Source organism: Schistocerca serialis, chromosome 2 (genome assembly GCF_023864345.2).
Source record: "Schistocerca serialis cubense isolate TAMUIC-IGC-003099 chromosome 2, iqSchSeri2.2, whole genome shotgun sequence".
Classification (NCBI taxonomy): Eukaryota; Metazoa; Arthropoda; class Insecta; order Orthoptera; family Acrididae; genus Schistocerca; species Schistocerca serialis.
This window is the reverse complement of record NC_064639.1, coordinates 132,030,286-132,047,773: the sequence shown is the minus strand read 5'-3', so window position 1 is coordinate 132,047,773 and position 17,488 is coordinate 132,030,286. Positions and strand designations below refer to the sequence as shown.

The window sequence follows — 17,488 nt, the reverse complement described above, 5'->3', positions numbered from 1 at the left end:
GATTTCATAAATTCACTGTAGCTCCATTCATTGACATATGGTCACGACACACTACAGATACGTAGAAAAACTCATAAAGTTTTGTTCGGCTGATGCCGCACTTCTGGTTTCTGCCGCCAGAGCGCTCGAGAGCGCAGTGAGACAAAATGGCGACAGGAGCCGAGAAAGCGTATGTCGTGCTTGAAATGCACTCACATCAGTCAGTCATAACAGTGCAACGACACTTCAGGACGAAGTTCAACAAAGATCCACCAACTGCTAACTGCATTCGGCGATGGTATGCGCAGTTTAAAGCTTCTGGATGCCTCTGTAAGGGGAAATCAACGGGTCGGCCTGCAGTGAGCGAAGAAACGGTTGAATGCGTGCGGGCAAGTTTCACGCGTAGCCCGCGGAAGTCGACGAATAGAGCAAGCAGGGAGCTAAACGTACCACAGCCGACGGTTTGGAAAATCTTACGGAAAAGGCTAAAGCAGAAGCCTTACCGTTTACAACTGCTACAAGCCCTGACACCCAATGACAAAGTCAAGCGCTTTGAATTTTCGGCGCGGGTGCAACAGCTCATGGAAGAGGATGCGTTCAGTGCGAAACTTGTTTTCAGTGATGAAGCAACATTTTTTCTTAATGGTGAAGTGAACAGACACAATGTGCGAATCTGGGCGGTAGAGAATCCTCACGCATTCGTGCAGCAAATTCACAATTCACCAAAAGTTAACGTGTTTTGTGCAATCTCACGGTTTAAAGTTTACGGCCCCTTTTTCTTCTGCGAAAAAAACGTTACAGGACACGTGTATCTGGACATGCTGGAAAATTGGCTCATGCCACAACTGGAGACCGACAGCGCCGACTTCATCTTTCAACAGGATGGTGCTCCACCGCACTTCCATCATGATGTTCGGCATTTCTTAAACAGGAGATTGGAAAACCGATGGATCGGTCGTGGTGGAGATCACGATCAGCAATTCATGTCATGGCCTCCACGCTCTCCCGACTTAACCCCATGCGATTTCTTGAAAGATTCAGTGTTTAAACCTCCTCTACCAAGAAACGTGCCAGAACTGCGAGCTTGCATCAACGATGCTTTCGAACTCATTGATGGGGACATGCTGCACCGAGTGTGGGAGGAACTTGATTATCGGCTTGATGTCTGCCGTATCACTAAAGGGGCACATATCGAACATTTGTGAATGCCTAAAAAAACGTTTTGAGTTTTTGTATGTGTGTGCAAAGCATTGTGAAAATATCTCAAATAATAAAGTTATTGTAGAGCTGTGAAATCGCTTCAATCATTTGTAATAACCCTGTATATGAAGGAGCTCACTGTCACAGAGTTGCAGTTATGAATAACCATCTCTCTCTCTCTCTCTCTCTCTCTCTCTCTCTCAAATTTATCAATCCAACATATTTATTTCAATCATATTAAACTTGTGCATATATTTTAAAACACAAACATCCATTCATTCATTTTTTGATAAAGGCCAGATTTGCAAGAAAGATTGAGTTCAGTTGCATCAGCTGGACTAATGAGTGCAGTGCAGTAGACAGGAAATAACTATTTTACAAGGGCTGAAGTCAAATATGACAAAATGCAACTGTATTCTTCGAACTTTGGATTGGAACAAATTGCCAACATAGTTACTCTACAGACCCAAAGCTATTTTAGATCCAGTTAACATCACACCATGCACATTGCTGAGATGGAGTAGTTCATATTGCTAAAACACGCAGACAGCTGTGGAAGGGTACCTGTGGAGAGACCAGACTAACCTGTGGTTCATGAAGAGCATAGCAGACTTTTCAGTGGCTGGAAGTGCAACAGTCTGGATGATTGATGTGGCCTTGTATGGGAAACTATAGGAACTGGTGACCGATGCTTTATCCCAGTATTCTTGGCAGCAGAAAAACATCTAAATCAGCTGCTACTGTCACCTGTCAGTGAATGTGTGCATTGTTTAAAGTGTTGTGTAGTATCTCCATCTACAATACGTAATCTGCAAGCCACCGTATGATGCCCTGCAGAGGGTACTCTCTCCATAATTAGTCATCTCCTTTCCTGTTCCACATACAAAAAGAGTGATCGAAAAACTACTGTCTATATGCCTCCATATGAGCCCTAATTTCTCATATCTTATCTTCATGGTCCTTACGTGAAGTGTATGTTGGTGGGAGTAGAATTGTTCTGCAGTCAGCTTCAAGTGCTGGTTCTGTAAATTTTCTCTTTAATGCCTCACAAAAAGAACAGTGTCTTCCTTCCAAGAATTCTCCGTAATACCTGTGAGTTTTTCAAACCTAACGACAACCGATCTAGCACACCACCTCTAAATTGCTTGTCTTCCAAATCCAAGCTGGTGCAGATCCTGAGCACTTGTGCAGCACTTAAGAACAGCTTGCACTAGCATCCTATGTGCTGTCTCCTTTATAGATGAACTATACTCTCCCAAAATTCTCCCAATAAACTTAAGTTGACCACTCGCCTTCTCTATCACAATCCTCACATGCTTGTTCCATTTCATACTGTTCTGCAAAATTACACCCAGTTATTTAAATGGTGTTTCTGTGTCAATCAGCAAACAACTAATACTGTCCTCAAATCATTATGGCATTATTTCCCCTACTCATATGCATTAACTTAGATTTTTCTACACTAGTTGCCAATCAGACCAACTAGAAATTTTGTCTAAGTCATCTTGTATCATCTCATCAATAAGTCATCCTTTAGTGAAGTAAAATGCTGAATACACATTTTTCTAAGCTCTTGCTTCAGGAAGATGGTCTTCATCTCAATGTAATTGTATTTATTGTGCTTTTCAACTATAAGTACCACATTTTCTGCCTGTTGTACGCTACTTACACAAAAAACTTTTCTCTATTTCTTCGTCATGATGGTTAATGGTATGTTGTTGACTCTTGAAATATAAATGTTTTTGATTTTGCCTCTGTGCCTACAGATGTGGCAATCTACATTAAAACTCTTTGACTGGAGGTACTGAAGTGGATATTAAATATTCTTGTGCTACTGATATGACTAGGGTAATGAATTTGGTATCAACTGACCAATGACATACTAATTGTTGTACAGTTTTCAGATGCCTTGCAATGTTTAGGCAGCCAGTCAGTCACTATTTACCTTCCAGTTTCATGAACATTTATATAATAAGTTAGCGTTAAATGTATTATTGAAATGAAAGTTTATAGTTATTTTGCTTAAGCTGACCAATGTTTGCATATAGAGGACACCTGAGGTATCGTAATTAGAAATGTATTTGAAGGACATTAAAAAAAAAAAAAAACATACATCACTACAAGTTCAGAAGGTATTTGCAGTGGTGCTGAGATACATAAAAGGAAAATTATACTATATTTTGAATTGTCTGAGAGGTGAATGATGATGATACTATTTTTCTATGTAAACATGATTGTTCTCATAGGAGAAGTTAATGATAGGTATGAGCTATATGCTACAGAGATTTAATTGGACTGCATTAAGTACTTTTTTTTGCACTATTTTCATTGACATCTCTACACAGGAATTTTGATATTTTTGTTTCAATTACATTTCCTCCATTTGACCGTACAAACTTTTTTATTTTATGTTACTATCATGACTTCTGTCTTAAGCCTTTACAGAGGCTGGCTTCTGTAATCATCAATTATGCAACATACACTTATCACTTATGCTGTTCATCTTTGAGCACCAGCCAACCAGTAACGTCCACAGTATTTTTTCAGACCATATTCACTGCAAATGTAACTACTGTATTGATGTTCACTCTGTGGCTCAGTTGTTTTATGGCTGGAAAACATGTTTGCCACCTGTCTGCCATACATTTACGTGATTTTGTACTTATTTACACACTGGGACACCCAGTTCAATACATCTTGATGATGACTTTACTTGATGAAGTCTAATCACAACCAAAATTGTTATATGTAATAATGGCTGAAGGTGACAGGGGTAAAATACAGGGAGCAAAAGGCTATTTACAATTTGTACAGAAACCAGATGGCAGCTATAAGAGTCGAGGAACATGAAAGGGAAGCAGTCATTGAGAAGGGAGTGAGACAGGGTTGTAGCCTATCCCCGATGCTATTCAATCTGTATATTGAGCAAGCAGTGAAGGAAACAAACGAAAAATTCGGAGTAGGTATTAAAATCAATGGAGAAGAAATAAAAACTTTGAGGTTTGCCAATGACATCGCAATTCTATCAGAAACAGCAAAGGACTTGGAAGAGCAGTTGAATGGAATGGACAGTGTCTTGAAAGGAGGGTATAAGATGAACATCAACAAAAGCAAAACGAGAATAATGGAATGTAGTTGAATTAAGTTGGATGATGCTGCGGGAATTAGATTAGGAAATGAGACACTTAAAGTAGTAAAGGAGTTTTGCTATTTGGGAAGCAAAATAACTGATGATTGTCGAAGTAGAGAGGATATAAAATGTAGACTGGCAATGGCACGGAAAGCATTTCTGAAGAAGAGAAATTTGTTAACATCGAGTATTGATTTACGTGTCAGGAAGTCGTTTCTGAAAGTATTTGTATGGAGTGTAGCCATGTATGGAAGTGAAACATGGATGATAAATAGTTTAGACAAGAAGAGAATAGAAGCTTTCGAAATGTGGTGCTACAGAATCACATAACTAATGAGGAGGTATTGAATAGAATTGGGAAGAAGAGGAGTTTGTGGCACAACTTGACTAGAAGAAGAGATCGGTTGGTAGACATATTCTGAGGCATCAAGGGATCACCAATTTACTACTGGAGGGCAGCATGGAGGGTAAAAATCGTAGAGGGAGACCAAGAGATGAATACACTAAGCAGATTCAGAAGGATGTAGGCTGCAGCAGGTACTGGTAGATGAAGAGGCTTGCACAGGATAGAGTAGCATGGAGAGCTGCATCAAACCAGTCTCAGGACTGAAGACTATAACAACAACAATAATGGCTTAAGGCTGAAATCATGATACTAATATAAAATAAAGAAGTTTTTACAGACAGATGGTGTAAATATCATTCAAACATTATTACATGACTGTTGCCCAAAATATGAAAAGATTTGATATTTTTATTGTTTTGTAATCTAGTTATATGACCAATTTGGTTTCCATGTAAATTCTATGTCTACTTATCACCTATATAGACAGATTTAATTTTCGGTGCAGGGATGAGGGAATATGAAGGGTACCTGGTATTATTATTATTATTTCTTTCTTTGCTCAGACATTATGTCTGGTTAAAAATGGAAAGTGACGCGGACCTTGAGCAAGCGTGACTTCCTTTTAACTGTGCGGTATATGTTACATTGCATTTAGGAACTTTCGGGTAATTGAATGTATCAACAATTACAGATTTCTGTAGTTGTATATACATGTTTGGATGTAGCTGTATTGCGTTGATGTACTGGTGGATATTGTGTGGTATGACTCCTGTAGTTGATAGTATAATTGGTATAATGTCAACTTTATCCTGATGCCACATGTCCTTGACTTCCTCAGTCAGTTGGATGTATTTTTCAATTTTTTCTCCTGTTATCTTCTGTATATTTGTTGTATTGGGTATGGATATTTCGTTTGGTTGTGTTAATTTTTTCTTTTTATTGGCGAGTATGATGTCAGGTTTGTTTTGTGGTGTTATTATTATTATTATTATTACTACTATTGGATTAAAGTGTGACAACTCAAGACAAAACCATTGCTCAGTTGTTCATTGCTGTGTGATTATTTGATTCTCTGGGGATCTTGTTGGGGTTCAAAATTATCTTCGAGGTTTCTTCTTGTGTTTCAAAGAACTCTCTTCTGGCATTTTTTGAAAAATTCTACTGGGAGGATATAAGGAGTACACTTATTCATGATGTCATGACATAGTAATATCATCACTGGAATTTTTGAAGCTGAGCACGCCTTTCTCTGATCAACAATTCCCGAGTGCTACTAGTCATGTGACAAATGAGTATGGAGTTACGAATGGAGCAATTGGGGCGTGATAACAACAATATGAAATGGATACATCACTACTCACCACACAGAGGAAGTGTTGAGTTGCAAACAGGCACAAGGAAAAGATTACTAAACATTTAAGCTGTGGGAAATGAAAGTTACTATTTGTATTTGTGTATATCTGTACAATTTTTCCTTGGTTATGTTGGCATGATAATATTATCATCTTTGGGATTAACAACAGAAGAAGGTTGTCACTCTATTATTGTTGTTACTCAGTTTTCATCGTGTTTGAAATGAAAAAGTAAATAAAAGGAAAGGTCCATACTGAACTGAATCCTTTATGAACTTAGTGTGCAGCAAATTGGTGACTCTGACATGATTGCCGAAACAATGACATCTGCAAAGTACTTTAACTTATCTCATCGGATACTGTGTTTAAAAATATGCAAAAGTCAACAGAAAACGTATGTAATGGAAATAATCCCAAATGTAGGTTGCAAACTGATAAGGTATGCATTAAGCTAAAGCTACCACTGTTTGGACTGAGAATCCATACATCTGGTTTTGCCAAGTCGAAGCACAATTTACGATTGCTGGTATAGTTACAAAGGCGATTAAATTTAGCTATTTGCTCGCTCAGCTGGAGCCAAAATTTGTTGCAAATATATGGGATTTAGTTAGTTACAAGCAGCAAGAACAATTCTCTTGTGAAATTACAACTTCTGACTATATTTAAAGAAAGTGAAGAGCGATTAATTAAAACACTTTTAAATGGTTTAGAACTCGGTGATATGGAGCCTAACCAATTATTAAGAATTCAAAAGACAAGAAAGTTAAACTGTCTGACTTCAATCTCTATGCAGCAAGTGGGTCAGAAATAAAAACTTATGATACAAAACTATTAACCATTTATTTAGGGATTAAATGCAATTTTGAATGGCCATTCATTGTTGTCAGACTTATCAAAAGGCATATTGGAGGTAACCACTGTGAAAGCTACAGACTTGGTAAGCTCACTTTATGCAGCATGCCAGATTTCCCAAACTTTTGCAGAAATTTCCTGAACTAACTGAACCATCCATAGTATCAAAAGTGTTGCTTATAAAATACAGCAGCATATCATTATGTCTACAGGTCTACCAGTCTAGTATACAGTAAGGCTAACAAATTGGACCCACTTAAATTGCAAAATAGAATTTAAGTTTCTGTTAAAGAATGGTGCTAAGTCCATCACAGGCATAATGGGCCAGTCCACTACACCTTATTATGAAGTCAAATTGTCAGTGGTGAGTTTGTGGAGATTACTGCATCAGAATGACAAGACATTCCCACACCAGGATCCTGTTTCATGACTAGATGTAAATTTTATGCTTGAAAATAAAAAGATATTTTCAAAGACTGACCTAGTCAAAGCCTACTATGTAATTCCATTAGCTGAAGAAAATAAACCAAAATCAGCTGTTATTGCATTTTTGGTCTTTGTGAATTTAATGATATGTCCTTTGGACTTCACAATGCACACAGCACATTTCAGAGGTTTATAAATGAAATTGTAGGACAACTAGAATTCTATTTCCCATATTTGGATGCTATTTTAATGGCATCTGAATATCCAGAGCAACATGTAGAGCATCTAAACTTACTCACTTAACAACTGAACAACTGTGGCCTTGTAATAAGTGTTGGAAAAATCACTATTTCGTGTAAAACAGCTAACATTCTTGGGACATTAATTACACCTGCAGGAACAATGCCAGATCCAGAAAGAGTTGCAGCAATAACAAACTACAAAAGACCCGAAACACGTCAGCAATTTAGAGCATTCTTAGGGACCATAAATATCTATGGGCAGCATTTGGAACATGCTGCTGAAAACAAAGCTTTGCTGAATAATTACGTACAAGGAACAACAAAAAATCCCGAGAGATTTAATGACAGGACAGAAGAAGGAATCACTCAGTTCCTAAAATGCAAAAATCTCACAAATGCCATGCTTTCGACATTTCCTGGTCTGTACAATCAACTCGCCTTAGTTGGAGATGCATCAGATTTTGTGGTAGGCACTGCAGTGCAACAGTGGCAAGATAAACAGTGGAGACAAAAGTTCACAATGGCACAGTAGTATTCCACGCATGGCAAGAGAGCTGCTGAGTGTATACACGGCTGCAAAATATCTGTTAGAAGGAAGAGACAATGCTCATCTAACATATGCATTTAAGGAAAAGAATGAGACAGCAACACTAACCCATTTACATTATCTGCAGTTCATTTTGCAATTTATTACAGATCTGTGACATACTTCTGGCAAAGAGAATGTTGTTGCTAGTAGCTTAGTTGCAATTCACTCTGAAGACATAGCCCAAGCACAAAATGATGATGATGAGCTTCATTCAGCTGTCACACATCAGTTAAATTAAAATACCATCTGACACATGGGAGGAAACAATTGTGTGATGTGTCAACTCAAATTACTCACCCTTGAATTCCTAAAACATTTAGATATCTCATTTTCCAAAACTATCATAATTTGGCTTGTCCAGGTATTAAGACAGCTGTACACGATCTCATTCAACGTTTGTCTGGGTCAGTATAAAAAAAGATGTCCGAAATTGGGTGAAAACATGCACTACTTGTCAGAAAACCAAAATATCACATGTGCAAGTGTCATTAAGAACCTTTTCTAGTAATGATGAGTACTTCAAAATAATTCTCCTTGACTTGATAGAACCAATGCATCTTTCTGCTGAATACACTTATTGATTAACATACATCAATAGAGTTAGCATTGGGCAGAGGTAGTGCCTCTTCAGGGTGTAAAAGCACAAGCAGTTATCAACTCTTGCATCATTAGATTTGGAATGTCATACCAAATAGTGACTGCCCATGGAGGATAGTTTAACACTGAGCTATTCCAAGTAGTATCAAAAATGTGTGTTTGTAACCAAACAATAGCATATCATCCTGTCAAATGGAAAAATTGAAAGATTTCATCAAGTGCTTAAAGCAGCCATCTGTGCCCATGCACCTCCTAAATAGATTCAAATAATACCTGTAACCCTTCTTGGTCTTGGATGCCCCATCAGAGAGAACATTGATGCTACAACTGCAGAAATGGTTTATGGCTCGCCCATCAGGGCACTAGGTACTTTTTCTTCTCAAGAGTACAGCACTAAAATGGATGCAGTGACATCAGCAACTCAACATGTGTTTGTAAGGGTCGACCGAGTGAAGAAGGCATTAGAGCCTCCATATGAAGGCTCATACAAAGTAACTGAAATGATCCCAAATTGTTTTTTTTTACTTAAAATGAAAGACCAGCAATGAATGCCTCCATCTGTCAATGAAAACCTACAGACCTGATAACCAGATGAATGAGAATCATTCACAAGCTGAAGGCTCTAGAGTTGAACTGTCAGCCCAAGACAAATAACCAGACTCTACAGAGTCACGGAATTTGATTTCTAGCAAGATTATTTGAAGTTCTAAAGTGACTATGCTACTGAGAGGAGGAGGAGGAGGAGGAGGAGGGGGGAGGGGAAGGGGATATCTGAAACACAACAAATTGCTATTTGTGTGTGTGTGTGTGTGTGTGTGTGTGTGTGTGTGTGTGTGTGTGTGTGTAGAATGTTTGCTTTGGTAACATTGACATAATAGCATTATTATTTTTGGGATTTAACAAAAAAAGATTGCTGTAACTCTATTGTTGATGTAATTCAGGTTTTTCATTGTGCAAGAATAAAAAGTAAATAAATGGAAAAGGACGTGTCAAATTGAGTCTTTAATGAACTTAAGGTTCACCACAGCTTTATGAAAAAAGCCTTTTTTCCGCACGCCCTTCTGCATGTGTGTTAATCTGTACTATTATTCTTTCAAAGAGACATTTTCCATTTCATAATTAAAAAACTAAAACATCAAATTATAAGGGATGCATGTTCATATTAGGCACATGGTCAAGTTATTTCATAACAAAGTGTGTTCTCTCAGTACAGCTACTAGACTTGAGTCTGTTAGTTCCAAAACTAAGTTAACAAACTACAGTTACAAGGGACATATTTTCTTTACCAACAGAGTTTCTAGTAAAGCAGTACACAATTATCAACACGAAATCACGTATGGTAATGCAGAAGTAGAGTAATAATGAATAAGAAAATAGGGTTTCAGGCATACGACTATGAGTGGCCTAGTGATCACATTACTGAGCCAAGATAAACAAAGGCAAAAATCTACAGCAGCTTCAAAAGTTTAAATGCCAATTGTGGGTGAAGAAATTGAAAGATTGTGTGATGAGATGAAGGGAATTATTTAAACAGTTAAGCGAGACGAAAATTTAATTGTGATGGCTGACTAGAGTTCACTGGTAGGAAATCGAAGAAAAGGAAAATTAGTAGAACACTGGTGAGATAAAGGAATGAAAGGGAAAGCAACATGGTAGAATTTTGTGAATGTAATTTAATCATCACTACCACTTAGTTTACAAATCATGAGAGATGTTCAGATTCGTTGATGAAACCTTTGTGATATGGACCAAGGCTGAGGACACCCTATCCATTTTCTCCAGAACCACACCTTTTCTCCCATTGATTTCACCTGGTCCTCCTCAACCTAACAACCTACTTTCCTCAATGTTGACCTCCACCTCAAATATGGCTACATCAGTACCTCCTTCGTATCAAACCTACCAACCACCAGCAATACCTCCACTTTGACAGTTGCCATCCATTCCACATTAAGAAGTCCCTTCCATACAGCCAAGCTACCTGGGGCCATTGCATCTGTAGTGATGAGCAGTCCCTCTACAATAATATAACAAGGGGCTCATTGAGGTCTGCAGAGACTGAAATTACAGAAACAGATCTCCAGTGGCTCGTCTCTCCAGTTACCTCACACTTCCACATATACACCATCCAGCCATAAACAAGCACCCGCTCATGACTAAGTGCCACCCAGGACTGGAGCAACTGAATCACATTCTCCGACAGGGTTTTGACCACCTCTCGTCATTTCCTGAAATGAAGAATATCCTACCCACTATACTTTCCACCTGACCCACAGTGGTATTCTGCTGTCCAATGAACCTGTGCAACATCGTTGATCTTTTCACATCCTTACTCCACCCTCATCCCTATCCCTTGTCTGATGCCTCATATCCCTCTGATAGACCTAGATGCAAGACATGTCCCAGACAGCCTCCCGCCACTACCCTCTCAAGTCCAGTCACAGGCATCTCCTATCCCATCAAAGGCAGAGCTACTTGTAAATGCAGTCATGTGATTGACAAACAAATGTTGTGATTTATATGTGGGCATGACCACAACAGAGCCAACAGCCTTGCTGCAGTGGCAACACCGGTTCCTGTCAGACCACTGAAGTTAAGCACTGTCGAGCTGGGCTATCACTTGGATGAGTGACCATCTGGTCTGCCAAGCGTTGTTGGCAAATAAGGGTGCACTCAGCCCGTGTGTGGTAAACTGAGGAGCTACTTGACTGAGAAGTTTCGTAAACTGACATATGGCCGGGATGGTGGTGTGCTGACCACATGCCCCTCCATATCTGCCTCCGATGACCCCTGTGGGCTGAGGATGACATGGTGGCCAGTCAGTACCATTAGGCCTTCATGGCCTATTAGGGCATTTAGCTTTATGACAACAAGCTGTCTGTCCGCATGAATGGCCATTGACAAACAGACCATCCAGTCACTGAATATGCCACCTCACACAATGTACTTCACTTTGATGTCTACTTCACAGCATCCTTCCTGCCAATGTCAGCTATTTTGAATTGTGGAGGTGGGAACTCTCCCTGCAATTTATCCTGTATTCCAATGACCCCCCCCCCCCCTCCCTGGCCTCAACTTTTGTTAGTCTCTTTCTTCCTCCTGCCTATCCCTTACCCACTCCCACTCTAGCACTACACAGCCTTCAATTCCACTAACACTCCCAATCGTCTTTTTCCCTTTCTCTTCTTTCTGCTACTGCCCTCTCCAACCCTCCCAACTGCACCTGGCAGCCTTACCCTGTCTCCACCAAATCCCTGCACATTCTCAGAAGCAGCACTAAACCCCCCTCCCCACTCCTACCCCTCCCTCCCATTGCACCTCCTTACCCCACCACTCGTACTAAATCACTGCTTCCATCCAATACAGTTGTCTGCAGTCTGGCCACAACTTTCATACAGTGGTTGTGTGTATGAGTTGTGCTTGTGTGAATGTGTGTGTGTTTTCCACTTTAGAAGATGGCCATTTGGTTGAAAACTTGAATGTATAGCAGTCTTTTTGTTGTGTCTCCCTGTAACTCAACATCTGCTCTATATTGTGGGTAGCATTTTATCCTTCTCACGATCATTGTTATTCTATACTGGACTTTCCACTGTTTGGTTGTATACATGGAAGTGATCTGAATATACTGGAAGGTTTGAGATTAGTTATACGATGGCAAGGCACAGTTTGAAATCTGGTTTTAAAATGCTTAAGAGTTTCCAGGGGCTGATGTTGACTCTGACCATAATTTACTGGTTATGAATTGCAAAAAAGTAGGAATTAAGGATATAGGACCTAGATAAATTGAAAGAACCAGAGGTTGTCGAGAGTTTCAGAGGATGCATTAGGCAATGTTGGACCAAAACAGGAAAGGAATAAACAGAGAGAGAAAATGAAGGAAGCAGCAGAGGATCATATAGGTAACAAGACAAGGTCTAGTAGAAATCCCTAGATAACACAAGTGATACTGAATTTAACTGATAAAAGAAGAAAATATAAAAAAGCAGCAAATGAAGCAAGGAAAAGGGAACACGAAGATCTAAAAACAGATTCTGGAAAGCGCAACATCGCTAGAGGACAAATGCAAGGCTGTAGGAGGGTGCATAACTAGGGTAACGATATATGCTGCCTAAATGAGAATTAGAGAGGAGTTGTTTGTGTGTGAAAAGCTAAGATGGAAATGGCAGTACTAAGCAAAGAAGGGAGGGCTGAAAGTTGGAAGAAATATATAGAGGGTATGTCTATGGGAAACAAACTTAAGGCCAATATTATAGAAAGAGCGGAAGAAGCAGGCAAAGATGAAATGCGTGATATATTGTGAGGAGAATTTGACAGAGCACTGGAAAATCTTCCTGGAAACATGGCCCCTGGAACAGATGACATTCCTTAAGAATTACTGAGGTCCTTGGGAGAACCACCCATGACAAAATTATTACACCTGACATGCAAGATATATGAGAAGCATGAAGTACCATCAGACTGCAGGAGTAATGTAATAATTACAATTCCAAAGAAGACAGGTGTGAATCCTACCAAACCATCAGCTTAATAAGTCGTGACTGCAAAATATTGACACTAATTATTTAGGAAGGACGGGAACATAGCAATCAGTTGCAACCCCACTAGATTTTTATTATTCTTTCTTATCCAGATTTCAGCTATAAATAGCCCTCTTCAGTGTTAAAATACAAGGAAATTACAGAATCAGCAATAATTTACATACAGCAATAAGCAAAACATAATGTTATCCAGTAGCAATGATTCATTCTAGTCAACATACCATTTGAGTGACTTAACCATCCAATCAACTCACAGAAGTAAATATCTATTAGTAGTACAGAGTCTCAAGTTTCATCCCATGTACAGGTCAGTAATAATGTCGAACTGGTCACACCAACATGTGTGTTCGCAGTGGAGTGCTATTTCCACTATGGAGAATCTGTCATGCCTTTCATAAGCTTCAAACATGAGTGTGACAGTTTACAGGCAAGCCTTTGTCATTTGTTACAAAAAAAGTGCCCAAACGACTAGTCGAGAAGCTTTCAAGAGCTAAAAGATCAAGTTCATATTGAAATTTCCAGAATTCGTCCAGCAGCTACGAAAGGCGTTCAAAAACTAGGTGAAACGCCTCGAGTATTGTATAGCTGTGAATGGTCATCAGTTGTTCAATGTAGTATTTCATAACTTAAAGTGAATAAATGATGTATCTTGTGTAAAATGTTCAATTCTGTTCTGTGATTAGTTCGTGTGTTATTTGAATTGGAAAGTGTCAAAATATTATGAAATCCCTGTAGCATACAGATGTCACATTTAAATGAATTGCAAGTATTTTATATTCAGATGACAGGGCAGATATTAATTTAGCAACTTATCTGCTCCTCCTTGAAGTAGATGACGCAAAAAATGCTGGACAGATTTTTAAGGTTTGTTGAATATTCTGCCTTGTTCTTACACCAGATTTCACATCAGATTTTAGAAAAAAGACTAGCTTCACAATTTTACATTCTATGTGAATGTTTGTGTTTGACAATTGAATTTTTAGGTGAGTTTATTCCATGTGCAGTTTTCAGCTTTACACATTTTAACCAACTTCTTTAAAGATTATATTTGTTAGGTCGTTACTAAAGCTAAATGTCTTACTTAATTATATTTCAACTTAAATTGCCACTGATTGCTGGTAGCGGTATAGCACTGCCAGATGGAGCACATTTACTCTGTTGTGTCATACTCTTCTCTACAGAAGATCCAACAAGGGACCACGTGGATTCAATAAAAAATGGCAATAAATTGGATGATGCCTGCCCCCCCCCTCCCCCCCAATACATTACAAAGTTTTTTTTCTAAATTACACTTTAATTTAAGAAATAACACATACTTTTGAAACTTCGTGTTTTCCATTGATTCATGACAGATGAATGTAAGTATGTAAGGCAATGTAAATGCGTCACCCACCTTTTCATTTTCAAGTTTGCGTAACTCCTCTTGCAGCCGCTCCGAGTCCTGTTGGTCCAACTGGCTCAGGCCCTCGGCCTCACTAAGCCTTTCTGCTAACTGATCCATGTGTCGAGACAGGTAGGCAATCTCAGTTTGCACCTTTAGGTATTCTTGTGCCAGCTGTAACACCAAATATCATGCTCACATTTCACATATTATGTAAAGCAGAAAATTACTAAGAGACACTGATAGGACTTCCATGAGAATCAGGACAAAGCAGTATAGAACGGAATACAATTTGCATTAGTTGTCACTTAATTAGAGAACTATCACTGTACGGAAAGACACAATAAAATCTTATAAAGCTGTTAATTCCTTCATATGTGTAATGCTGTCTCATTATATGCACAAATATAATGAAATGGTAAAAGGTAGTTTTTTGAAGTTGTTAGTGTCCAGTTTTGAAATAATGTCTCAAGGTTCCCAGCCATTAACAAAAATACGGGTTCCATATATTTTAACAGCAAAGATTTGAGTCAAGAGTATGTACAAGAAAAGAAAATTATACAAGGCTACGGAGAAAATCGGCAACTGAATTGTGCTGATACCAATGATATTTTGTTTGCTTCTTCTTGATACATTTTACATTATACGTAACTCAAATTTCGTTTTGATCTGTGAAATATTTTTCTTTGTGTAGCTTTTTTGAAGTAGTGTGTTGTGTGTGTATTTCATTGAAATGCATAAACAGGACAACTATGTTGTCATAAAATTCTGTGTGTTGTCAAAAATAATTTGTCCAAAATTGTCACGATTTAGCAAAAGCCCACATCATTACTTCCAACAGTTAAGAAAAACATATCTAAATTCAAATATGGCCTTATCTAACTTGAAGATGACCCACATTAGACATCCCAAACTACATTCGAAAATAGTAAGGCAATGTACAACATGGTACTGGAATAGCAGCAATTAAGGGTAAATGAAATGGCTGACACCACAGTCATATCAGAAGATACAATGAAGTGCAGTTTACCATGAAGTATTAAGCTTTGTGTACAACTGGAATCAGATTTCATATATGCTGACCGAAAGTAAATGCAATGTTTTCACAGTTTTAAAAGTACAACTGATTTTCCATGTAATTTTGTTTAGCGGGGAAAAGACATGGGTTCCAAACTCCCAAACAGAAATGAAAAAACAAAATGATGGACGGAAGCTAGTTTCCCTGACATTCTGATATCCACATGAAAAAATTTGCAATACTTCAGCAGTTAAAAAGTATTCAAAATAAACTGCAATTTTATTGAGTACATTGTTCTTAAATTTTTTTTTTTCTGTATTCTGGAGAGAAAAGTTGTTATTCTTGTAGCAATTCCAAAGGTGATGTCTGAGGCTGTGTTCACAAAAAGCAATAAATTTCCAGCATGTGTTTTAAAAGGAGGTATACAGAAAAAGAGAAAATGATACAAATGTGATCTTTTTTTCTCTTGTATTGACTTTCTTTCTTGTCTCGAATAATTCTCCAGCAATAGTCTGCCAACACTGTAGGCACCCACTTCCCTTCATACCATTTTTCCATGGTAGATGTGTCTTAATGGAATCGTTTTCTGTGTTGGTGCAGTACATCAGTACATCTCTCTGGGAAGAAATGTACTTTCAAAGACATGTTGCACTCAAGATCTTGATAAATGTAGATCATTTGATTTACTACTTCCTTGGGAAACACACCAAGCTAATGCTTCTACGTCAGTTGAGCATGTTCCAAACTTTTGATCTAGCTGAAGTTCCTGGAGGCGAGGGCCCACAAATATAGCTTTTATTTTTGTTGCTGAGAAATGAAGAAATTTCTCAGCAAGATTTGCAAAGCCTCTGCCAGTTCAATCCACTGCCTCTAGAAATTGTTTAATCAAGCAGAGTTTGATGTGACGAGATGAAAGAAGGATATCTTCAAGAGCTAGCATAGTTTGATGTTGAATATTTATTTCATCCACTTTCCAATTTTGCTCAGGCCATTTCTTTTTTATGTACCGGGACTTTCTATCACAACTATCCCATTCGTAAAGAAAACAAGCGTATTCCGTGTAGCCTTGTTGAGTTCCCAATTAAAATGCAATTACTTTTAAACTACATCAAACCTTCCATTTATGCTCACTGTATTTAATTAATATGACAATAGCTTCTAAAATCTTGTCTTTCTTCAGCCAAACTGGCATATGCAATTGCGATAGGGGGCATTTATTTCTACTGAGACTTATTTATGATGCACCTGTAGAGAGTCACTACTCCTGTGGAGTGTATTTGAAGTCAAGTGCTTTCATTAAGCCCACAGCACTATTGTCAGTGCGCCATCACTTGTGATGTAGTAAATGAAAATATGTCCTGTGAGTCTAAATCCACAGATGTTAGCACTTTGGTGGAGAAAAATTGCTGTAGCCTTGAATAAGTAGTTCTGCATTTTGTTTACTTAGTCATACATCACACACGATGTCATTTAAATCTGATTGTGTTAAGAGCAGCATTGAACAACTATATTTGTCCTGGCACAGATCATATCTTAATCACTTTAGGCACTGTAACACATGGGCCTTCCTGCAGTGACTACTGGATTAGATGCTGATGAAAGCTGCATAAGACGAAAGTATCACTATCTGAATACAGTGGTCATCAATGAAGAAGTTAATCTTGCCAACTATTATTTTCAGACTTTTTCTCTATTTATTGCAAATAATGGCTTCCTTACTATATAAACTTTCAAATTACAAGAAAAGTATCCCTGATAGTGAATTTATGATCAGAATTTTTGATTAAAAATTCACGTAGAATTGTGCATTTTTATCCCTGAAATACACTCCTGGAAAT

General features: G+C 38.3%; 1 protein-coding gene across 1 annotated transcript in view; it reads right to left on the bottom strand.

The window, feature by feature from the left end:
* The window catches only part of LOC126456834 (mitogen-activated protein kinase kinase kinase 7-like), a 152,351-nt gene that overhangs the window by 1,107 nt on the left and 133,756 nt on the right, over positions 1 to 17,488 (bottom strand). The window contains exon 11 of the mRNA XM_050092639.1: positions 14,645 to 14,806. Coding sequence (XP_049948596.1) covers positions 14,645 to 14,806 — 162 coding nt within the window. The remainder of the gene's footprint in view (positions 1 to 14,644; positions 14,807 to 17,488) is intronic.